Source organism: Wasmannia auropunctata, unplaced genomic scaffold, assembly GCF_000956235.1.
Source record: "Wasmannia auropunctata unplaced genomic scaffold, wasmannia.A_1.0 LD334199.1, whole genome shotgun sequence".
Lineage (NCBI taxonomy): Eukaryota > Metazoa > Arthropoda > Insecta > Hymenoptera > Formicidae > Wasmannia > Wasmannia auropunctata.
The window spans coordinates 559,673-585,133 of NW_012028691.1; the positions used below are offsets into that span (position 1 = coordinate 559,673).

The following is a 25,461-nucleotide window of genomic DNA, read 5'->3' on the forward strand; positions in this document are numbered from 1 at the left end:
TGTATATATATAGTAGCGAACGTTCCGGATTCACATTGAAGCCTACGTGCCTTTCCGATTCTCGCTTTTGTGTTCAATGAACGCCGTGATTGGTCTTACAATCCGCCCCGATAGTATCGTCTAGCCGGCAATTAATGCGCCCGGGAGCCTTTCCGGGATGACGGCGCGCCTCTCGCGGCGCGACGGGCGCGGAGAAGAGGCCTCTACGCCCGTTCTCATCTCGAGCAGGAGAAGGCGTAGACTCTCTCTGTCGTATATAACGAAAGAGAGCAACAGAACGACGCGACGCGGACGCGAGGCGTCGCGACGCGAGAAAGACTGCGAGCGTTGCGTGCGAGGAAGAGGAGAGAGAGAGAAAGAGAGAAAGGAACCGTGAAAGAGGAGCGAGAGGGAGGCTAGGTGAGAGATTCGTGGGGACAAAGGGACGTCGTCGTGACGGCGCAGACTCGGCGAACGCCGGGCGTCCCGACGCCTTCTCGCGTCCCTTTTATATCGCGTCTCCGTCAGTACATCTCTAACGATTCACGTCGTACTTTCCCCATTCACGCGCACCGCGGAAAAACGGCGGCCGGCGACGCCGTCTCCACCCCTTCGCCCTTCGCCACCTCCTTCTCTTCCACTCCGTCTCTCGTCTTCCATTTCTCTGGACGTCGAAATTTGTGTCTCGGGCTGTTCTGACCCGCGTCTCTAGATTGTTTCGCGAGCGCGCGAATGTTCGTATACACGCGTATATTATCCGTACGCGGTTACACACGCGACACGCGCGTGCCCAACGTCGTATTATCCCGTATAACGCGTGTGACATAACGAGTGCAACGACTGTGCGTCATAATCCCTTCCACGGCACGACGATAGACTTTGGTCTTGCGATCGAAAGTTGCCCCAGCGCTTCCGAGCGGTATAACGCCACAGGTAGATATATATATATACCCGCAAGAGTTTAACGTAACATTTAATAATCTTCTGGCTCTCTCTCTCTCTCTCTCTCTCTCTCTCTCTCTTTCTCTAGTTATTTATGAACATCCCTTAATCCCTGATGTTCTCGCCATTCATTACTGTCGCTCATCGGGCGATTTATTCACGCTCGATTTTCCGCGAGCTGCATGTTGATGTTAATCACCCGTTAACGATATACGCATATCTGCGAAAATAAATAGCCATTCAGACCGACCGAGCGCACACCCTCGTCGCCCACGCAGCGCACGCACGCATGCACGCATGCACTCACGCACGTATGCACCGCGGGAGTGCGGCCGCGGAGAGATGCAGATTTGCACAGTACCTATATATATATGCAATGTCCTGAGCGGTTTGTGAATGGTGGTGCGACCTTGCGGTTGGAATGTAAAGTGCTAAACCGGCGGAGGATCGTGCAGCCACGGATAAACCGACGTGCGCGCGAACCTATACCGGCCACGTGCACCGGGTGTTGCAATTATGCGGCGTGCATGTAACACGGTGACCTTATTTCGCAAATGACAATCTTGCATTTTTCAGACGTTTTATATATATCGCGCCTTTCCCGCCGCGACTGTCGCGACGAATCCAAGGCGCTTACTCGCATTCCCTCCGGAGGAGCGCGCGGCTCGCGAGAAACGCGCCAGCGGTTTTTTCATACATTTGCCTCGTACCTATGTGTGTTCAGCTCGATATTTGCCGAAGCATTCGGGATGGATCAATCTTAATTGCTTTCCCACCCCTCACTCACCCATCTCGTAAAAGGCCATCTGCGGAAGAATGTGCAGATATAGATGATTCATTGCATGCGCGCACTTTTCGCCAAGTGCACCACGGCGCGGCGGGACATTTATCACGGATTATATGACAAACGCTGCGGCTGCAACACGTGAACGCGTTAAAATCACTGTCGCGATGGACCGCGCGCGGAATTCTGCATGAGAGATCTCTCTCGGTCTGCTCAAGTGGGCGTCCCGAAGCGAAGAGAGATAGCCCGTATACTTTCTATACGCGGTTTCCACGCGAAACCGTATATCCCATTTGATAGGACGCCTCGTTAATACATACACTTTTTTTTTCTCCTTCGAGTCCGCTTGTTACGCGCGCGTTATCCTAAGGTGGATTACATTATAGTTTAACGACATTACTTACGCCTACGCCATTTACGGGCACGTGGGTAAGATCGGCACACCGAGGGAACGGCCGATCAAGGCGAGCCTCTTGGACGTGGGTCGAGCGTGAGCCACAAATGGTCACGCGACCGTTCGCCGTCGCCATATTACCAAATTGCCCGTGCATCCGCGGCCGTTTCTGCCACTTGGCTCGCTTAATCGCGCGTATTCGCCTCTAATTTGCGCAAACTCTTCAAGGCAATCAACACGGCCGGTCGCAAGCAGATGATACATCCATCTTGTTCTCCGGCTGAAAATAAATATCGGAGAAAAAATTCGTTTAAATATAGAATGAACGCGAACGGAGGTTCTCGCTGCCGGAAGAAAGATCTTCCGAGCGCGAAGAAATAAAATCGACCACATAATTCAGTGGAGGCCTGGCGCGCTCGTTTTAACGAAAATCTAAGTGACAAATCTTTCGTAAGTGCCTCTCTGCGGAAACTGCGCGCTGAGTGAAACTTGAGTCCGTGCCAGTTCTCCGGCGCACTCCGGGAACCTTCCAGCGCGGCATGATAAAATAATTGGATTGTCGCGCGGCGAAAAAGGGCCAATGTCAATAGCTAGGTACCTTCGGATTTTCCGGAATATATATATATATATAGGGGCCGCGTCGCGCATGCCTGTGCATTTCGTTTATACTCGCGACAGAATCGACTCCTTTGATATTCCGCTCTCGAATTAAGCTTTACTAAAATATTGTCCGAGAGGAAGCTACTCGAGCGACGAGAGTAAAGCGCGACCAATTGGAACTTTCGCGCCGTGTTCCGCCTGTCGGAAATAATACAGGTACGAATTAAGTAGCTGCACGAGAGACCGCGTCTCGGCGACCGGTGTTGTTCCGGTTACCGTACTATTGATTTTTGCTGTTTGTTTCGCCGACCCCTACGCACCCTACGATTCCACCCTTCTGAATCATTCACCATTACCTCCGATTGGCGGCGGTGGCTGGCGGCCGGGGCCCTCCTTAATAGCGACCCGGCCACGAGTCTCACGTGCCTTGTATTCCGTCACGTTTTGCTAATTTCGATCGAAATGACTCACCTAATTGACGGCGGCAACGCCTGTTGTCGTTTGTTGTTGATCGCTCCTGGGATTTGTACGATTCGACAAATAACTCGACGCGTGGGTGTCCACCGCGGCGTAATACGCGGTCACGGCCGATCATCCGAATCCTGAAATTTTCCGAAACGTTAGAAATTCCCGGGAATAAATCAGATGGGGGTGTCGCCGGCCGTGACCGGTCACAAACGTGACGCACAGAATATTCAACGTTGAATTTTCGCCCCAGCGAAAATGCGAAATGAAACGCGCGCACGTCGAGCGGCGAGAAAATTTATTGCCGCTGATACTCGCATCGTGCTATCCGTTGAATGTCCTCTCCCTTTTTTTTTATTTTTGTATTTTTTTGCAACGTTTTTTTCTTCTGTAACGCTTACATTCACGCGCGCGAGTTAAAAGGCAGCATATACGCAAGGCGGTTTTACGGGTGCGCTTTCGGAGGCATATCGATCGGTTTGGACTTTATGGCCCCGACGAGGAGGATATACACCACCCCATGTGGTCGCCATACGTCACGCACATCGTCACGGTACGCACGCACATGATGCGATGTTCGTACATGATGATCTGCTGTTGATTACCCGCTCCGTTGCCGTCGGCGGAATATGGCCGATAACGGTTCGGTGACAGAGAGATAAAAATAAACGGAGTCATGTTGTTTCGCTTTGGGGGGAAAGTATTGTTTCCGGAATCTTCGCTCGCGCGCTCGCGCGATAACGTCGCGGGATTGCGCCGCACAGTGGGTGGAAACCTGTGGGCGTAATCAACTGAAAACGTTATAGGTTCGTTGCTATCAACCGACGCTATATATACGGTATGCCATAATCTAAAATTTCCATTTTCTGAAACCAACGTTAGAAAATATTACGTACAGCGGATATAAAGCAACGAAAGGAAACGTTCACTCGTAAATAGCATTGACATTGATCATATCTCTCTTCTCGTCGTTTTTTGTCATATAAATTTATATGAAGGAAGATTGAGATCACGCGTGTGTGGATGTATTATTGATAATAAGAGATACCGTATCGTCGGTTCTATAAATAAATATGACATTATTTCCACTTCATTTCTATTGATTGATTGAATGTTCCTAATGATCGGCCGAAAAACCCATTCGGTCGCCCACGGCGGCTCTTTTTTTCTACGCGACCGTATCGTAATGATACAAAAGAGATAAGATAATGGTATGCAACTTCGCTCCGCGAAGTATCTATTGTTCACGATCATTGTCGTACAATACGCGCGAACGTTTGGCACTTTTCGGTCGTGTTGATATCGTTTTTCGTCTTGCTCGATGTGTTTTCTAAAGGTGTGTTTCAGGAGGGCTCGTTACAGGTACCAGGACTTTTACATATTTAGCATTCAAGTGTACTTAGATACGCGCGAGTGAGTGTGAAACGTGAAGTGAAAGCAAAATTGATATAGAGCAGCCATATTGAGTCTTTTAATTAGTAAACGTATCGTACGTGTAATACTAGTATGCATAAAATTTATATTATTGCCGATTTCTAAAATTAAATTCAATTGATAAGGATCGATATAATTATAAATGCTTGGTTAATATCACGTGTAGATAATTATTGAAAGTGTCGCAATATTCGCTCGAGATATTCAAGTTTTTATGTCAAGTTTACGTTTAAATTTAGCTACGGCCGAAAGTTCTAGTTCACGTGATAAGCGTAACAATTGGAAGTTATCGTGACGCGCGCGCGTGCGTTGCGCGAGGCACTCGTCTTGATATCCCCGCGGAATCGTCTATTCGCCATTTTGAGCCGAGGCTGAGAATTAGCCTCGATCGGCGTAATTACTCGAAAGTTATAAGTACCTCGACGTGTTTTCGCTCCGATCGTGAGTCGAAGCTGCAGGCCAAGGAATCAGTTGTCAAAAAAAAAGAGGAAGAAAAAGAAACCAAGAGTTGCGTTAGGAGCAGGACCTCGACGCAATACTGCTAACGGATGTTGCGTATCTCGTGATGCTATCGACGTGCAACAATAATTCCGGGGCGGAGATCCTCGCGGCGGTGATCGGCGTAAGCGCGCCTTAAGGCTATACAACTATATAAGTAACTGCATCGGTGAATGGTACGCTCAGACTAGGTCAGCCCATAACTATCGCACTATTATAGACAAGGTCGTTCCTCCCTCCTTTCCATCTGCCTGTTTCTCGAATGCACTGCGGCGTCGTAATATTGCATTATCGTACAGTTTAACGTAGAGAAAAAAAGGAGCCGCGAAAAAAAGCGAGACGACTCCCGCCTGGAGGAGTCCTCGGCGCTTTCGAAAAATCGACGTCTCGTAACTGCACAGACATTACCGTATGAACAGTCGCGGCGTCGAAACGGTCCGCGTCAAAGGATACTGGAATTACTGGAAATACCGGATTATTTTATACGTGTCAGAGCGAACATTGCGCGAATCGATCGAATCGAAAAATCGGCGACCGAATCAGCGACGGCGGCGGATTCAATTGGCGCTCCGCGCACTCGAGAATCGACTGGTCTATCTCAAGCAGGAAATTACGGTTTCGATAAACAGTTCTGTATTAGATGCATGTAAAAAATTGTTAATACATAGATGTAAACCAATTATTAAAGAATTTTCAATTTTTCCACGAGCTTACATCTCATGGTAAAGAGAATTAAAGGCTTGCCTTGGTGAAGTTTGGTTCCTGACGAGACTTGCAAATTTAATGTTAAAGTAATTACACGTAATTCGATTGAGCTGCAGCCACCGGTGCAGCACTTCATAAACGACATTACGCGTATTTAAAGGAACTTCCGAGCAACGAGAGATATTAAACGCCATGGGAATCGCTCTTTATACCCGGGCTCATCGTAACCGCCATTGTGCCGGATAGGAAGTGCATAATAGAGCAGAAAGTGAGACAGTCTTCTTCCTGAAAAAGCGATAGCGATACTGCTTGTAATCCGCCGAGAACAATGGTTCGCGGTAAATCGCGGGACGGAAGGTCTTACGGCTTTTTTTTCGTCGTGTTACGCGTGTACACGCGCGCGCGTACGTTTCCCGTGTTCAATTTTTCAGAAGTAGAACAACGCTCTACGGTATATATCCCACCGGATACACCGGAGCGCGCCTTACGCGGATAGACGTGCCATTAATTCTGTTCGTTAATGTGTTGATTTGCAGACGCGGCCATATCTGAATATGTTCATGGTCCACGAGTTAAGTGGAGCGCGTAAAAAAAAAGCAAGGTGTTTCAGCAGCACAAAACGCATTCGAGAAAACCTTATTACCCTTTACAAGACGCTTTTTCTCGATTCATGCTAATTGTAAGCGGATTGACTTTGTGTTCACATAACTGTATTTTTATCACACGCATTAATTACTTGCAACAAAAACGGTTATAATTTTCGACCGGGGAATGAGAAAAGATTCACAGCCCACGAAATAAAATTGTTGTCGCATAATTTAGCAGATTATTATTATTATTATTTAATTGCCTCGCGGAGTAACGATGCGCGTACAACAAGCAGTTGAGTGGTCTATTTCAATATCAAAAGAGAAAATGCCGAGCGGGTCGGCTGGAAAGAGCTAAAAGCGTCGTTGACTTGGAGCCAGCTTGAGAATATTTTCACATCAGACAGCAGAAGTATGCGAAGGCGACGAGCGCCACTTTCCGTGGTTCGATGCTTCGTTCGGGGGATAAATAATTACACGGTTATCATAATTGACGTTGACATTTCCATGATGTACGCGGAAAATAAGAAAATCCGAAGCTTCCTATCCGTTTATAGCTCCGATAACACTCTTACACGTCGTAAACAGACGGTGTATTAGAAGAAAGTTGATAATTCACTTTGCTCGAATCTTGTGTTTAATGAGAAAAATAATAACATTCGCGCTGTCTAACACATCCCGGATGTGGTCGGTTTGAGCGGCGAATGAAATCAATAACACAAAAAAGACGGAAGAAATTTGTGTTATCATAACTTTCACCTACTCGAACGGGTTCGTGTGTACGTGAGAATTCGTGATGCTTCATCAAGTAATAGGGCAACATCACAATGTGATTTTTTTCCAATCCTGGCCGGTGTAATTTAGAATTACACGTATGGGTCTATGAGAGAAATAGATCATTTTCCAATCGAAAATTTCACACGTCGTTTTTTAGGCACTTCTATATTTTAATGTTTATATTTTGCAATTAACAATAGCAAAGATTTAAATTTAGATTTAAATTTGAATTTCATAATTTTATGTGCCTTGCATTTTCTTATGGAAAGTTTTTTTTTCCTTTTGAAGAATACGCATTTTTACCGGGATTAAAAATATCCGGCTGCATCTGAGAAACCCAGTGTGTGGTCCGTGTACACCAAAATACAGTGTGTAGGGTTTAAATCTCTCCTGCCTTTGGGCCGATAAATTTCTTCGCTACCGTGTGCGGACGAGCCGGTTGCTTTAGGCGAATGATGTATTTCTGCCTCGAGTCGGTCTCGGTACGTACCAGTAGTCGACCTCGATTTCCATCTATCTATACCGGTACTTGAACTTCCTACGTTTATTTGATCGCGCACCGCAGAGGAAATTGATTATCTGCACTGTGGGGCTGCGATGAATATCAAAACCGTTTTCGCGATTTGATTAATAAACGCCTTATTTTCACAGTTTGCACGCACTGCCTGTGTGCGGACTTTGTGTGCGAGCAAAGATTGAATGCAACGGAATACTACCGTGAGCGTGGATAACCTAGCGCACAGTGAATTACGCGTACGTGACGGATGTTACTTTTATGAACGAATCATTACGATTAGCTGTTTATTTCCTATCTGGATCTTGGACAGCCTATCGGACTTTCGAGTTTTTATTGCCGACAGGAAGTTTCTACACATCTAAATCATATACCAATCATAACGTATAGAAAATCTGAGAGGTACACCACGTTACCAGTACTATATACCAGGCGTCAAAATCATTTCTCCGGATCGTCGTTCGCAAACGCATTAAAATGTAGAGTTACGACGTACGATGTTTACGCTCATCATGATGATGAGGTCGCAGACGAAAACCGATTCTCGCTGGACCGGTTAAGTGATCGTATTAAGTCGCTTGTCCCGAGAGTCCATTGGTGGCGCGAGATCGACGCGACGGTATGAGGGAGAAGGATTGCTTCTCGGTGAGAGTAGTTTCCCGCGCCATAGTCCTAAATACTGATTTCGTGCGGCGAATCCACCGGCGGAGAAGCAACCCGCAAATTTACGATCATTAAACCCGAGAAATTGCCTCCTTATCTCGACGCATCTCAATTTATGGCAATGACTTGTTTGCCATAATTTAATACGCGTCGTTCAATTAATCCTGCCTACATTGTTGTGTCAATTGCGATGCATGTTTGGATCGCTCAGACCCCGCGATAACGACGTATCGAAGTTTTGCGGGAATCAAAAAGACGAGAGAAAAAAATAATTCCGAGAGATTTAAGATCGGATATGCTGCGAGAGAAGCAGCTTAAGATCGATCAAAAGTAGAAAATTGCATTAATAATTTATGTTGGTGTAATTAATTTATGAGATATACAACTATAATATAATGTATATATGATTGCCGAGATGTTAAATGATTTTAATTTATCGAATTAACATTACACTTTAATAAATAAAACGTGATAAACACTATATTCAATACAGAGAATCGCCTTATGCGCATTTCTGCAGGTTTCTTCTTCTTCACGTTTCTTCGCGATAATGGATGCACCGCATCGCGTCGGTGTTGTGCATTTAATCCTCTCGTTACCGTTTCAACGCAGCGTATATTAGCGTTTCGAGCAAGTTACCCGAGCATAAATGCAATTCAGACACGGCTATATCCTGCCGGTCGCGCCGGCGACCGGCGCGCGGCGGTACGCGGAGCGCGCGCTCCCGTCATGTTGAAGACACTCCGGCCTAAAGCGAAAGTCGAACGCGATCTCTTTCGTTCCCGGCCTCTCCTCACCTTCGTCCGACCTCCCTCGAGCCTTCTTCGCATGCAGACGTTGGCCCGTCTGCCGCCTTTGCGTCTCCGTTTTCCGGAATATCCCCGATATCGTCTCTCTTCTCTCTCTCTCTTTTCCTCCTTCTTCCTCTCTCTCTCTCCCTCTTGTGTAATGACAGACCGTCTCCGCCTGGTACGAGCTAATCGGTACTCGTTATATAAAGCGACGGCCGCGCGACACTGTGTCAACTCCTCGCTTGGAAGACAGACAGGAATAAATCCAAAATGTCATCGATTTTGACATAAGAGGAGATCAAAGGAGCGAGTCCCACCCATTTTTGAGATTTAAAAAGAGAAAGGAAATGTTTACGTAATAGTACAAAAAAAATCAATCATAGCTATTTGCATTCTAATGAATAATGTAGTGAGTTTATATTACAATAAAAAAAACATATAATTTTTTATTTACATATGCCTTGTTTTCAAAACAGAAAAAAGATAAAATTTAAAATTTTAAAAATTGCGAGTCAATGTTAATAAAAAAAATTCTCTGTTCTTAAAAAAAAGCTCTAACTGAATTTATAATATAATCATTTTATTTAATCTGTTTTACAAATTTCCTGACTACAGCCTCCCTGACTTTTTTTATCTGAGTCTCTTCGCAAATTTTTGAACTTTTTACATTCTTCTACTTCGCGAACGTGAAAAGCGGACGTTCTGTGCGAGAAATCGCGCACGCATGTCTCACGAATATATCTCGGAACGTGACATAAACCATTCGCACTTACCAAAACGTCTCTTAATATTTTAACATGGGCAACGTGCGTCGGCGCGAACTGTTTATGATACAACGATGAGGAAATGATGAATGTTGTACCGTTTGAATCGCAGGAAAGGGAGTTCGGTTGACAATTATATTCAAGCGAAATTTCATTAAATTTTATTGCGTCACTGATCCTTGTAGTCACATTATCGTCATATCACAAGAAATATTAATATTGTATCATGTTGAAAATCTTATATTCTTGTGTTATATTAGATCCTTATTAGATTCAATAGTTATGAAAAACGATGAATAAAATGTATATAAAAATAGCTGATAATAGCGATAATCGCGAAATAATGCTTATCTTATATCGTTATAAAATTCTTATCGTGTTAGATAACTATTAATGATCATAAAAATTCTCGCAGTGATAGGTAAAATCACTAATAATATCAAGCGTCGATATTTTCTCGTTTCGCGCGAATGATTTATACATATGCGATAAATTATAAAACGAAATTAATTTTTTTTTATAATATAAACTTTCTATGTTTACAGTATAAATATTTACACAAATATTTATTACGAAGAGCCGATAAATATCTGTTGGTTTTATATTACTTTCGCGTAAAATACCGTCACGTTATTACGTTGCGCCGCGAAAACCGCTAACCGAAAAATATTTTACGTCCCAGCATTCTTTAACGAACGAAAATTCTGCGGTAAGGTACACGAAGTGAGAAGTCGCGTTATCGGGATTTTTGTCCGATATAACATCTCTGCGGTATCTGACGTCGAAACAATTATGGGAGAACGAACGAACGACGTTGCGCGAGTGTTGCAACGAAACTGCGATATCTGTCTGGATCGGGCAGGCAAAGTAGCGAATTCCGGTCGCGAGATAACTTACAATTTCCGTTGTCTGCATCGGAAGGCATTTTTATTCGTTGCACAGTTAAAGGATTTCCTTCCCTGCTCTTTGAACTACGATAAAAGTACTTCTCTCGCTACTCGCACGTTGTAGATGGAACCAATCGATGAGTCGCAAATAGTCGAATCGCAATTGTGAATAGCATTGAAATGTGATCGCGAATCGAAGCGTAACGTTAGTAACAATGAGTGAAAGTTTCTCCAGTTGACCATCTCTCGACGAGAAAGCTAATGAGAAAACGTCGCTGTGTTTTGCAAGTCGAAATATCGGATCGCGTGATAAAATAAGCAGGAATAAAATCGAGAGCTATATAATTCGATTTGCGATATCAATCCAAATAAAACTGAACCCGAGGCAACGGTCCAGTTAATGCGAAAAATATATCTCAAAGCTATAATTATTTTTGTGAGAAGAGGAGGAGACTGTCAGTATAGATTAAATTGCTAAATATTCCGGATTCCGCGATCTAATCCCGGTGTACCGCCTCCGAGGATCCTATTTTCAGGCCGAAGGTCGTACCGTTCGTCGCCAGATTTTAATGTGCAGAAATATCATCGATTAGCGGACCCATTTTGTGGTCAAACAGACCATGTCTGTGCTCGTAAACGGCACATCGTCGTGAGTTCTAGTCGTCCACCAGGAACGGATCCGTCATCGTCGTCACGTCACGTTGCGTCTATCGGCGGCGGCGGAGGCCGGAGCGCGAGGTGGGGTATCACCACTCGACGGTTTCGACGTGAACATCCAACCCGCCGCCGACTGGCTGGCTGGCTCAGTCAAGCTGAAACCGCGAAGGATCGCGATAGAGCGAGGCGAGCGAGCGAGCGAGCGGGCGCGCGCGTGCCTTACGGCCTCTCGTGAACGTTTCACCGTTTCTCTCCGAATGCCGCTCGTTCGCCGCGGATCGCGGGACGAGAGGATTCTACATGTCCTACGTAATCTGTCAAATCGGCCGCGATATCTCGGAAGGCGGACGCGAGTGACGCGACAAGTGTAAGCGACTCGCGGATAACGCGCCGCGCGCGATAACGCCCCCGCGTTAACGTTAACGTCAACGATGTCACGAGAGTGCGGTGAGCGCGACAGTGCGCGAAAACGCGCGGATTTTTCGCGCGGACTTTGCGCGTGATACGATAAACGCGTGCCGCGATTCGCAGCGACGTGGCGGAATAACATAATCGCGGGCGAATCACTTCGCGATTTTTCCGAACGGCCGCCACGATGTGCCTCCCGTCGCAATCTTTACGACTAACCAGGCGGAACTTGCTTACGGGATATGATGTCAGTGGAATAAACGAAAGACGTGTGCGCCTTATCGGCAGTTACCGTATCGGTGCGCCTTAAAAAGCGCGCTGAATCATCACGCGGTAAAATTGACGGTGCGCCGCGGTGCGTCGTTTACCTGCGCGATTGGCTCTTACGCGGCAAGGTGTTGTTGCCGAGTTGCACAATCGGGTACAATAACGACGAAGGAGGAAAAAAAAAGAAATCGGCTCCGCGCGCGCGGCGCGGCAAGAGTGTCTTCTGCCGCGAAAGTCGCGGCACCATCGCGACTGACCGTGATCCTCGGTGTTTAAAGAAGGTCACTGAATCAACGACGACAGAGAGATCAAAAGGATCGAAGCGTCTATTAAGACGCTTTGCTCTCTACCTCGCGTTATACACACGGAAAATCGTAACGGTGGGGAGGCATTGCAGGCAGCGCGAGTTACTTGTCTCTCACTCAGTCGGTCGCTACGGCTCGCCACGGCTTTCACGACGGTATTTACACTCGACTGCATTCTGAAAATCGCACGCTGTCACTACGCGACGATGAAAAAGAGGAAAGAGTTTCGTTTAAAACGCCGATTAAGAACACTAGATAAGAATGCTAAGGCCGTGAGAACAGTATAAACGGGAAAAAAAATTTTATGTCTGTTTAAAATAATCTCTGTTATTTAAAGAATAACGAGATATAAATCATGTATAATGATAAAAATCAAAATGATCTAAGGAAACGAACAAAAGAGAATATGTATACTTTAAAAGAATTTTTTTTTCATTATTCTTAGCTCATTGTTTTTTTAATCTTTATTTAGAATTTTCATCACATCTAAATATAAAACAGATTTTTAATTTCTGTATTATAAATATAAAACAGATTTTTAATATCTACATTAAGAAAGTGTTTATTTTTTAAATTAAGTTTTTTAAATGCTAAAGTTAATATCTTTTCAATAATACAGATATATTTAAAAAAATTGTTTTTATTTAGGTTTCGAAGATTTTTAATGAAGTTTTAATAATGAGCTCTGAAAATAACGAAAATAATTAAAATTGTATAATAATACTAAACAGGAAAACAAGAAAAGATTGTATAATAATGCGTCACGAATACCTATTAAACAGGAATTCTTAAATTTATAATTTAAAATATTTTTTGTATAAAAGTACATTAAATGTGTATCTTAAATTAAAACTGCAAGAATTTTAAATGGAGAGAAAATAAAATATTTCAGGAGTTTCACTTGAAATACGTATGTTGAGAATTTCAGATAATTAAATATGTTAAATATGTTAAAGATTTCAAATTCTGTTGATTAAATAGAGAATAATAATGAGCCACAAATATCGCATAACAATCTATAAAAAATGATGGCTAATAGGGAAAGTCGTTTTCTTGATAGATAAATAAAATACGGGGTAAAAGAGTGAAAACACTGAAGCAACGATTTCGCAGGAATTTGCCTGTCTAGTCGTTATAAATATGTATTTACGAATTATTATTGAATGGCTACTTTAACATATTTCTTCATCAAGTTGAACCAGACGCTGACGATTTGAATAAAATATTTCACGTTCTCCGGGTTTTCTGTTCTTGAAAAATGCGAGCTACTCTCGGCAGTTCCGGGTTCTATAAAGGTATTGCAAATTCGCGGACGCGCGGCGGGTGAGATGAAAGCGTCAGTAAAAACGGGAAGCTATCGACAAAAGCCACTGTCGCGACCGTGTCGTATATATTATACAGGCCGTCAATATAACGCTACGATAATGATACGTATTAAATTCACGCCGTGTGCGTCACGAAACGGCGCCTGTCGCCGACGTCGCACGCTCCGTTTCGGCATTGAAAGCAATTTGGGCAGTAACCCATTTGGGTGCGTGCTGCGCGAGTGTGCGACGCGCGTGCATATACGTGACGTTCCTCGGCGGTTGTCCGTTTAAATCAATCGCGAGTGCATCGACATGCATGCGCGGCGCCGTCAGACGCTGACGCTGTTGCGCGTTAATGGAAAAGTGTCCGCGCGTTTTATTATTGAATAGTAACAATGCGTAGGAGAAATAATACAAAAATAGATACCATTCAGCTTGGCAATGGAATATCTTGACGTGAAATTAACAAATGGCGCGTAAATAGGACTTTTCACGTGTCTGCCACGCAACAACGAGAAGAAACGTATAATTCAGACTTATATATAACTCGCGGAATAAAATTCGGTAATTTAAATCTTTCTCAAGATTTGCTCGATGAATCGATTAATTTTTTTATTATACGAATATAATGTTATATTTCTTAGTATTTCTTATTTCTTGAAGAAATTGTACTAGTTTTTCTTATTCTAATAAAATGATTGTATAGAGAAAATAAGAGAATCGGTACGTGATTGTCGAAAGTTACAAATCGACTGATTTGTAGTGGTGAACACGGTCGTTTCATCGGATACACGAATATCTGCAGTGTATTAAATAATATAATGAGACCTTAATGGTGATTGTAAATAGGAGAATAATGTCATTAAATCTTGCAAAAATTAAATTTGCTTAAATTTTTTGTACTGTTATTTATCGTTTTGTATTAGCCTTTGCGCCCCTTTATTGAGAGATTCTGTCTGTCCGACCGCGCTGATAAAAATACTCTACGGTCGCGCCGAAGTCTCCCTTCGGTGATCGTTAATCGGGGAATTATGCATCTGTGACGAGTAGCTGACCTTCCTTCGTTCTCTGACGTCGTCGTGTAAGCGACTGTCCGATCGGCAGTATATCTCGCGTGCGTCGCCGAGATATACACGCGGGAATGATATCGACTTCTCGAAGCTCCGAAGATACGTTCGACATCGCGGGCATGTACATCATCGGGAAAGGAACTCGCTGGGGCGACGTACGAGCGCGATAACTATGTTAACAGCATCTCTTGTGCACACGCATCGAGCACGTGGGGCACCAGGCACGTAGTGCGAATAGTATTGCCGGTACCGTTAATACCATTCGCTTGATATCTAGTCGCTCAAGAGAGTGCACACGAGCATGCGGAATTGCCGCGTGTGTGGGAGCGCGAGTGACGCCATTTCCCGGCCGCTCCGTACCCCTCCTCCCCTCTCTTCCTTTTTCGCGTGAGAACAAAACTCGCGGGATACAATGATATCGGGATAATCGAGCCTGGCGCGCTTTCGGCCACGCCGTCCTACGCAAGCGAGTTCGCTAACTGTGCTTGAAAAATGCAAGAGACTTCCATACGACAGCGGAGGAAGCGTGCAGATGTATTGTATATAACTCGCCTTATTCCACACGGAATCTCGCACTTAATTTTCGGCTCTACTCGGGTTTTTTCCCATCTCTTGCTTCTCGTTTTTACTGTTGTGAGTAAGTCTTCGCGGAAATCTAAATATACATCCTTGTTTTTATTCTACATAGGGAAAGTAAAACGCAGCTAAAACGAACGAAGATCATACCTATATACACCAGAATAATTAAAAAATTAAATATTGTTAAATACACTCTGAAAACAATACATAATACAATTATTATAACGAACATATTTTGAAATTAATTTCTGCAAGCTAGTTAATTGTGTTAATTAAATTAGACATGCATTTTGACAGCTTATACATCGTTAAATTGCGTGGCAAAATGTTCGGCGAATCTGAAAGCGGGGAGATACTTTTCTCGTAATTCAAAGCACCATCTTCGGCGCTCCTCAACCGCGAGGAAAAGTCTTTCCAGAAATCGATAGCCCGTTCACTACCCGTTTTATTATTCACTCGAACGTCTTGGCACATTTCCCCGAGGGAAGGGTATCCGATCCACACGTTTTCTCCGGATTTCGAAGATAAATTTATCCTTCCGACGATACCAAATGAAAACCGCGCGACCGTGCATTTCCTACACGTTACATTTTACGGACCGTTATCCAGAACCGGACATTTTCGCCCGCGTTTAGTCAACCGAGAATTCGCACGCGCGCGCACGTGTGTAGGTATGCGAAAATAAAATTGGTCGAACTACATCACGTTCTCGCGTGCGAAGGGACATGGGGAAAACCTTTTCCGGCGAGTGCGTTTCGAGAGAGAAATTCTCTCTCTCTCTCTCTCTCTCTCTCTCTCTCTCGTTGATTGACACGCGCTGTAAAAAAAGTTTTCATTCAATTTAGGAAGATAAAAATACTTTGGTCAGTAGAATAAAAATAGTTTGCATAGCAACGCTGTTATGGTTCTATTAAAAATTTAATAGAATTCAAAAAGTTAAAGATTTTGAGACGAGAATCACCAGTTTTTTATCTAATGTTGAAAGGATTCCTTATGCGTAATTTTCCTGTGATAATATCTCGGCGTGATTTGAATTCGAGGTTAATGTATTTAAAACACGTAATTTCGACGCGAGAGAGGATGCGCGGGATTATTTGTATTTCACCGTACACCATAACACTTTTGTTCGCTAATACTGAACAAATCTCACACTACACGTGCCAGTTAGAAGAAATCCGCTCGCGGCTTCCACGCGGCGCGGTTGTATCGGTACGCTCCCGCTATTCTTCATTACACGTCGGTCGGGGGAATAGCCTCACCGTGTCATTAGGGAACGAGAAAAGCGGATAATAAAGGAATGTGCAAAAAGAATTGCGCGGCTTTCTTGACTCGCGTGCGCGCAACTTATTATCCTAACGCGTGTACCCGATAGTATGCCGACGTGAACTTATTATTAGAGTGTGACGTTTCGCCGAAGCGAACTTGTACGCCGTTACTAGGGCTCTCTCGTTACAACTGTTCAAATTGTGAAAAATGCTCGCGGGGACCGATGCCTAACTCATTCTCTGTCGACGAAGTGCCACTTTTGGAACTTGGTATACAAGCGAAAAGGGGGGGGAAAAAAAGGAAGAAGAGTCCTCTTTCGTTCATCGTACCGGGTTGCTTTCGCACGCTTACTCTCGATTCTTCCTTCCCCGGCGGACTCGCTCGCGGGAGGGTTCTGCTTTCCGCAGAAAATCATTCGTAACCTTTGCCACTTGCAATTTGTGCGCCTAGACCGGTCCCACCACCGGTCGCCCGCGTCTAGCTCTCCGTTCCGCGGAGCGTACGCTCGACCGGAGCTTTCTCCCGATCGCTAACTTTTACTTTTGCCACAGGCAAATTGAGGATCTCGGAACGTGTCCGCGCTCTCGTATATACGTATAGGCCGTTCGCGCATGACGCCGCGCCGCACCGCGCGCCGCCGCGAGACTAGTGTCCGATTCGCGAGGAAAAGATGAAGTCGTATCCGCGTGTGAATTCGATGTTTGCTCTTCGCGCATTCGCACGTGCAAAAGATATATCCGGCAAATTGTGCGCGAGAGTTAAAGAGTGTCAGGGAAAATTGTTAGAGAAAATCGAATCCGTTTTATCCGCGGCGCTCGGTTTTGTCGGAGGTAATTCCGTTGAGGCGTTTTCGAACGCCACTCGTGAATATTGCGGCCGTGTGAAGTGAAAATACTTTAATCATCCTTACGACTTTAATCGTTTCTACGTGAGAAATTAAATGTGTTGTTGAAGAGTTATTGCAATCGTGACGTAAAAGTCGGAACGAATTTTTTAATCTCGCGAGATCGAGAAATATATAGCATGTCGCGTCAAAAACATGTATCCGCGAAAGATGCTGTCATGTATTTATCCTTTCTAGAGTATGATGGCATTTCGACATTGCGATTAATCATATTTTTTGAACTAGATTGCTGAGTGGATGGAAAACCGAAAATGTAGAGTCGGATCTAGATTTTAACTGCACAAAATCTCGCTTGACGGACCACCCTTGAAAAAAGTATACTCGGGCGGGTACGCAACCGCGGATATTACCATCTCGATGTTGCTCGAAGCGCTACATTACGCTTGCGTGCTCTTCAACAGACCGGAGGAGGAAAAAAAACAACAGCCCGCACACAGGCGATGCGAAATTAAAACTGGAACACGCGCGCCCGTTGAAACTGTCGCCGTATTGACGCGAAATCCCTATCACGTCGACATTAACATACGTGAAAGTACACAGCCGCTAGTACGCGGATATACCTGTTGTGCGCTATTATTTTTCTATTTACAGTTCAGCTGTGTGCGGCGATACGATTCAAGCGCGCGTACCATTCAAACAGGGATAAATCTATCGTCAATACGTAAAGAGGGATACAAGCGTTCAATTAAAACGCGCGGACGCGACCGTATTTCGCGTTTTTGTTTTTTTCTGCACGATATTTCTGGCTTTTGTTGTATTTCTTTCTGATTAATTTGTCAGTAATTAGACAATACGAAAGTGCAACGGATGTCCCCGCGAGACGTTTTAATTTCTTTCGAAAGTTTTTTTTTTCAGAAAGCGTATTCCACCGCATCTCTCGAATTGCTTTTATCGCCGCGCGCTTCGGTTCTTAACACAAATCGAAAGTTCTGTCCCGCGGAAATATACAGGTACGAAGGATTAACTCGGATCAATCGGCGCGAGCGCAATTGAGATCGCGATTGGAAATCGTTTGTACACCATAAATCGATCGGGCTTCCTTCCCGCCACGCGTTAAAGTGGATCTCCCCCTCGTGGGTGCAACGACCTCTCATCCCGCGGTCCCGTCTCGGCGTAACTCTCCTCTTTTTAACGTAGATTCAGAAATACATACATATATATATATATACACACACGCGAGACGATTGCGCACGGTCAGAGTGAATTGACCTGTATTTCCGAGCGGTAGCAGCATCGAGACGAGCGTATAACAATGTATATGCGCGGCGGGGCCGTTGAAATCGCCGCGCCGCCGGTGGGAGGCCGCCGCCCCACCTTTCATTCGACTTTGACAGTTCCATTATGGTATCGAAGCTAACGGCAAACAGAACGGGTGTAGTTGACGATTGTGAATCAACGTGCTCGCCGGTCCGTCAAGGTATTTTTATTGTCCCTTTTTTTTCTCGTTTCGCGCCGGGGCGATCGCTCGACGTGGAAAACCGTGGCGCCGCTCCGTTGCTCGTTTCCTCCTCCTCCTGCAGTCTGGTGTCGTAACTGTGAAATTGAATCGCGATAAACGCGAAAAGTGCACATTCCTCGTGGCGTCGAATCTCGTGTGTGTGAATGGAAATCCCGAATTGATTCGATTGGGCGCAATATATTCAACGGGCCCCTCCTGCTCCTTCTTGGATCAATTCGACGAGCGACATCCGGTGGAGGTTCCGCCATTGTCGTCGGTTGGATTAATTTGATCAATTTCGTCGCGGTTGTCTACTGGGCCAACCTCAGGGGGAGAGGTCGAGACAAGTTTTCCGCTGCACAAAAGAGAGCAAAGTGGATCGCGTTAACGAGCTGCGCGACGAGTATGCACCGCACGGAGTTTCGGAGAGTCGCGTTGTAAAGGCGACTTGTTTCGCTGTATGTCACCGCCGTTAAAGACGTTTCACGTGCGGTCTCGTTTGCACGAAGGATTTCTGTGCTCATTATTATTCGCCGTCTTTGACTTTTTCGTACGTGCGTCCCCGATACGAGCCAGGCCGAAGACGAACAACAAACGGTACCCGTCGGGCACGTCGCATTTTGCATCGATCATAAATTAATTACGCATTAATACCGCGGAAATTTCAGTTTATCTCGATTCCGCAAACCTCATTTTGCTGAATCCGGCTTTCGACGTTCGCGCGAAACAATAAGTGTTATTATATTATTCATGACAATCGATCGTGCGATTGTTCATAAATTCCGTTGTTGTGAGAATGTTAAGCGCGACAATAGGAACGTCATTGCATTTTCAAATTTTTATTTTTGCATTTATATATAATATACATTACAAAATAAAATAAAAATTCATAAAAATCTAAATAAAACTTAATCGGAAAAATTCGTAATTTTTTAAAATTTATTAAAGACATTTCGACCGCTGAGAACGAGATTTAATTTTTATTGAGGTAACTTGATTTCATCCCTGTTGGTTATTCAGCCGTGCATTAAGAAAAGGTACTCTCTGCGCGATTAAATCGAGAAAATATATATGTAATTATATACATATATATTTTTCATATTTATTTTTGTACGTAATTGAGGATCTTCACGCGTAAATACACATATAATAAACATACTTTCATTAAAGAGAGATTATTGATAAATACATCGCACGTAGATATCGTATACCGTGATACACTTACTGTTACGCATATTAATCAAATATCGTTAGAAAGTTTTAACGATTGTCCGTGAATCAACCGGAAAAGGCGGACGAGTGAAAACGACACTATTGATCGCCGCCGAGAGTAGCTCAGTAATAGTTAACCCAATTACTTAGTGTCAAACGTTGAAGTTAAATCCAAATGAAATTCAGGTGGTATCTCCGTGCTCGAGAACCAAATTTAGATTACAAAAATTATTACTTATTAAAAAGGAGCAATCCGAGAGAGATGTGCTTTGATAAATTATTAACTTACTGACCTAAATTTCCATGACAATTATGACGACGTAATTGAATAAACAGCTGAATAAAAGATTTTAACTCATCAGCAATTATCTGCCATTTAAGATCACAATTCTCTCCGATTTTATTTTACGTCCGTAATATATATAGGATATAAATAACTTCGAGTAAACGCAGCACACAGGATATTACGTTAACGCTGAAAATCTTTTCCTTAATTTGTGCCACAACCGACCGAGATATAACGGGTTTCTGCTTTAATCGGATTTAGGTCCGTTGGATACCGAGGCGTATCTTCTCTAACGTGATTCCTTCTGCCAGTTAACCAAAGAATACTGTGGTAATTCCCGCGAATATTATTTACTAATTGAATTAAAACGTGACGCTGTGTGCGCGAAGAACGCGACGATGGGCTCGAATCGAAGCGGGACTCGCATCCCGGAACGGTGAACACTTACACGTGACGGACAGTGATGATCACGTACACGATGATCGAGCCACGCAGTGACAGGGTGACGGTCTGCTCACCCCAGACTCAGCACCAGTGCTATCAAGTGATACGTACCACCAGAGTGCACCAAAGTTCGCGAAGCTCGAGGATGGTGACCGTTCAGGAGAAGGTCGTCAGATCGCGTCTTCAGTTGGGTTACTCCACGCCGACGTCGTTCATCAATCGGTACCTATTTATTATTTCTATTTTACCCAAAATCACTAACGACCTGTTTGAATTCGATGGATGACGCTTATCACTTATAATCGAACGATGGAATCGAATACACATTCCATAGGAACTTTTATTTCTATACGTTACAAAACGCTACTCGTAAAAGTGTAATCGGAAAACTAATCTTTACGAATCGTCTTAAACCGATATTTTTTTAAAATGTAACTCTAGAAGCTTTAGCATGCGTTATTTTCATTTTTTTTTTAATATGGGTGTAAGACGCTTCAAAAATAGCTCCTCAATTATGTCTACTATTACGACTTTTAAGAGATGCTTTTGTTAACTTCTCTATACTTTACGAAATCTGCAAATTTCTCTAATTCATTAAGCGTATCGTGAATCTGTACTATAGAAACGCGTGCGAATATGTATGTAAACGGAAGGAAATAGACAAATTCTATCGAAGAAAAGGAAACTACATCAGCGAGGCTAACATCCTACCGGCGCTATCTCGACGAGATTCGCACGAATGTAATTATCATAGTGGAGGAAACGTAATCTCTCTAAAGCGGCATCATCTCTCCTCGCCTCTTCCTCTCTAACACACGGACGGGACTACATCGCAGGCACACGCACACGAATAGCATCACGCATACGCTCACGCGGCTGCTGCTGGTAGAGAGCAAAATTATTTCAGGTAGAAGGTAGGATCGCCCGATGCTCGCGCAAGCGTGCGCGCTCGCGCACCTACGCCGGTAATGGCAATCAACGGTTGTTAATTGCTCGATGATAATTAGTCCACGGCGGCGCGCGAGCAGCGGTTGCAATAATGGAGTACGCTTTAATAATTTCTGTAATGAATTCGAGACATCGTGTACACAGACTTTTTCTCCGTACGGTGCACCTCATAGCACACTTACCTTACCACGACTTAATCCTCTTGGTGTTACGTGCCGAAAATCGCAGCAAATATCGCCGCTAATAACGTATCGTATACGTTTAAATTTTTATTTACGGTCCCGAACAGAAGGCGATGGAGTGTAGTTGATTTTTCTGAAATCTGCTTTTTCTTTTCATTTATGTACATATTCTTATTTTTCATGTTTATATACTTCTTATATTTATTTCTTATTCCTACCTTTTTATTTATGTCCTGAAAATCATTTCTGCAAAGCATACATCTCTCCCGTGCAAAGTACCGTAATATCGGAAAATACCTATCTATCAAGAAAATGTTTTGCTTATATCTTGATGCCTGTCAAGTCGTACGAATGGGATTAAGATTCTTCTCGAAGCGATTTTTGCGTGAGTTTGCGCGTCGCACGTTGCGGAGTTTATTAGTATCACTCTGATAAAATGTGCCGTAACTGCGTGCCGTGAATAAGCGACGTTAGGCGTAATTGACAGGAGCGATGGACACTTGCGCAAATCCTCTATGCATCTGCATCTGCCGAGGCGTCGCATAAGTAGAGCAAAGACGTCCTTAAACGCGCCTCTCGTCGAGAGTCTTCGTGGAAATGAGCTTGTCAGCTGATTTCCACATCGTAATTGATCGCGAGAGAGCCGACGCTTTTATCAAACTGTCGTCACTTACGTCCAAAGCTCTGTGATTGAATAATTCATGACAAAACATTTTCATTTCATGCACGCATTTTCGCATTTCTCTTTACATACATATGTATATATACATATATATGTAAAAAAAAAAGCGAAATATACATATACACATACGCATCGTGCAATTAGCGCGGTTAATTCGTAAAGCGAATGTGATATGGCGAATGTGTCATCCGCCATCCGGGGAATTGGCAATATGCAAATGGCTTATATTGTGCGCATTTAGGCCAATGATAATGAACGTAAGCTATCAACTACACGGTAATTCAATTCTCTCTTCATCAGAAACAAAGGACGTTTGCATGTACTTCGAGGATATATCAAGTTACATGTTAAAAGAAGTTAACGAGATGCTACGCGTCTATTGCTTTCAACTTGGTGAAACTCGACTAAATTGTAAATGCGTCGTATATCGTTATCGTCACCGTCAAATGCACCGATAATCCTTAATTTACGTATTCATGCGCGATCCGGGGATACTGCGACATTCTCTTACGCAACTGCATTTATAGGGATACTGCGACATTGTCTCGTGCAACTGCATTTATAGATTTAACGAGTTAAATATAATATAACGCTGTAACACTACAATAATCATTTGCGCGATTATCAAAAATTTAAAATAAAATGTCACGCAATATTACGTTACAAATATAGGAAACATGAATAAAATATGACTCTAAACGTACTTACAAAGGATAATTTTATCTCCATTTAATTTGGGATTTGTATCTGGAAAGTGATTCTCACCCAGTCCTATCGCATTTTCGTAATGTCATTGAATGCTTGCAGAATATTTCGTCCAAAAGCACGTTTTATTAAGATATTTTATCGTGTTAACATTTGCGATTAAATATAATTTGACTTGCCTATTCGTTCCTTGACATATTTGTATAATAAAATCAAATCGACTGAAAAGTCTCTCTTTGCTTTCCTTTTTTTTTCTCATTTTACATAAAAGAGATATAGGGAAAAAATATATACATGAATTTTTCTTAAATAATCTAATACTTTCTTAAGCAATCTTTTCGGTGGATCAAATAAGGACTAAGTACTTATGTAGACCGCTGAGAAGCACCTCTTGAAAAGAAAGGGGGGCAGGAAAGAAGCCAGCCGCGCATTTGGCCGCCCGTGGTATCTTCCCCAAAGAAAAAACATCGAGCCAGGTGCGTGCCGGGACGCGCATCGGCACGGCAGGCAGGCGGCCGGGTCCCGTGCCGCTTCTGCGAAGCCGTGTCGGGGAGGCTCCGGATAGCACGCGCCCGTTTGTGGCACGCGAGTCGCAGGCAGCCCGACGATGAAGCAGATGTTCTCCTCCACCACCTCCTCCCTCTTCTCTGGGGAAGCTCTAATGCCACACCGTCCCTCGCGTTTATTTTCCTTTACATGTGCAGGATCTCGACTTGCGTCTCGATCTCTCTGGCGACGTGCTCTGCTCCTATACGGAGCCCGCCCGATGTTCTCCCCGAAGAGCTAAAACCAATTCGTGAAAGTACGATTGATAAAAAAATATCGATCCACTTTCAACTTCCACGCAACTACGATGTCGGGCGTGTTCCTTTTCCCGGGAGGTTTTAACGTTACGTTACATCGCGAACGTGCTCCCTCTTCTCCGGGAAGCAGACGCTTCCGAAGACTTTCCAACGTTTGCATTTAAGTTTCACAACTGATTTTGCAAAAGCCCGATATGTAATCAAATTTATTCCAGATAGCAGGTAATGATGTTTAATATATCCCTTCCCCTGAAAAGTTATGCTGATACGCTTTCTTCCTTTGTGCCCAGAGAACTTCCACTCTCACGCAGGACGCGTAATGTTTTTATTGAAGCTTCTGAACTTCAGACTAATTTAAAAGGATATAATCTATTACAGAGAAATACATGTAATTCGGGAAATAGATGCTAATAAATCGAAGAAAGTGATTTAATTTGCAATTGCGATGAGAGTACTACTCCCGTTTCTAAGCATCAATTCCAAATTAAGATAAGTGTTTCAGAACTCGTCGAAATCGACAAGTTACATGCGCGGTTACGTGTTGCTTCTGCGTTACCCGCCGCATTTTTATTATTAAGACGCCGCATTTATATTGTTTCAACACCACATTATCGTATAACATTTAATGGTACACGCACTGATTACGGCAGGGAAATATGGTTCGGCTTACGAGAGCGGTGCATTTTATAGCGGAGCCGGCGGTACCATCGTGCATCGATTTCTCGACCACGCTCCAATTTTAATTGTCTAGTAATACGAGTCTTCTACCAGACTATACCTATACACGCAGATACGTTTCATCGTTATTTCTCCGGCGTGTATCACCGCAGAATTTTCTTATAATCGAGTATTCATTCATCTCTCTTTAAGGAAGGATGTCTTCGCTCTCGCGAGAGTGGGACGAATCGTGAATCGCCTCCTCGCAAATCTCGGTCGCAGTCACTCCTTCCTCACGTTTCATCTGTTCGACGGCGCATATTCATTTGTCATACGTTCATTTGCTTAAGTTATGTCGGATCCTTACGTAAGTCAGTTTAATTGACGGGCATTGCGTAAGAAGCGGTCTCCGCCGTGGAAGGTTGAGTGTCACGGCCAGATACACCGCGTCGCCGAATGCTGCTATCGCGCCGCGACGCGTGCACCTGCCAGATGCACACCGGCCGAGGATACGTCGGAGATATACGGGCGTATAATACGCACCTTTGTGGCATCCC

At 43.9% G+C, this 25,461-nt stretch overlaps 1 protein-coding gene and 1 long non-coding RNA gene across 9 annotated transcripts in view; one reads left to right on the top strand and one right to left on the bottom strand.

The window, feature by feature from the left end:
- LOC105459295 (IQ motif and SEC7 domain-containing protein 2) overlaps window positions 1-25,461 on the top strand; it is a 41,414-nt gene that overhangs the window by 9,979 nt on the left and 5,974 nt on the right. For 2 of the 8 annotated variants that reach the window (XM_011705203.1, XM_011705207.1), the window contains exons 1-2: window positions 11,596-12,576; window positions 20,745-21,149. The exons of 1 other annotated variant lie outside the window; for it this stretch is intronic. In XM_011705203.1, coding sequence (XP_011703505.1) covers window positions 20,947-21,149 — 203 coding nt within the window. In that variant the 5' untranslated portion in view covers window positions 11,596-12,576; window positions 20,745-20,946. Of the gene's footprint in view, window positions 1-523; window positions 913-11,595; window positions 12,577-19,917; window positions 19,974-20,744; window positions 21,150-24,400; window positions 24,470-25,461 lie in introns of those variants that run through there. 5 more of the 8 variants (XM_011705204.1, XM_011705205.1, XM_011705206.1 and 2 more) reach the window with 5 other exon arrangements.
- On the bottom strand, window positions 2,051-7,263 carry LOC105459297. The gene is made up of 3 exons (XR_975664.1): window positions 5,017-7,263; window positions 3,171-3,301; window positions 2,051-2,379 (listed from the first exon to the last, which is right to left on the bottom strand). It is a non-coding gene; the product is annotated as an uncharacterized LOC105459297 (long non-coding RNA).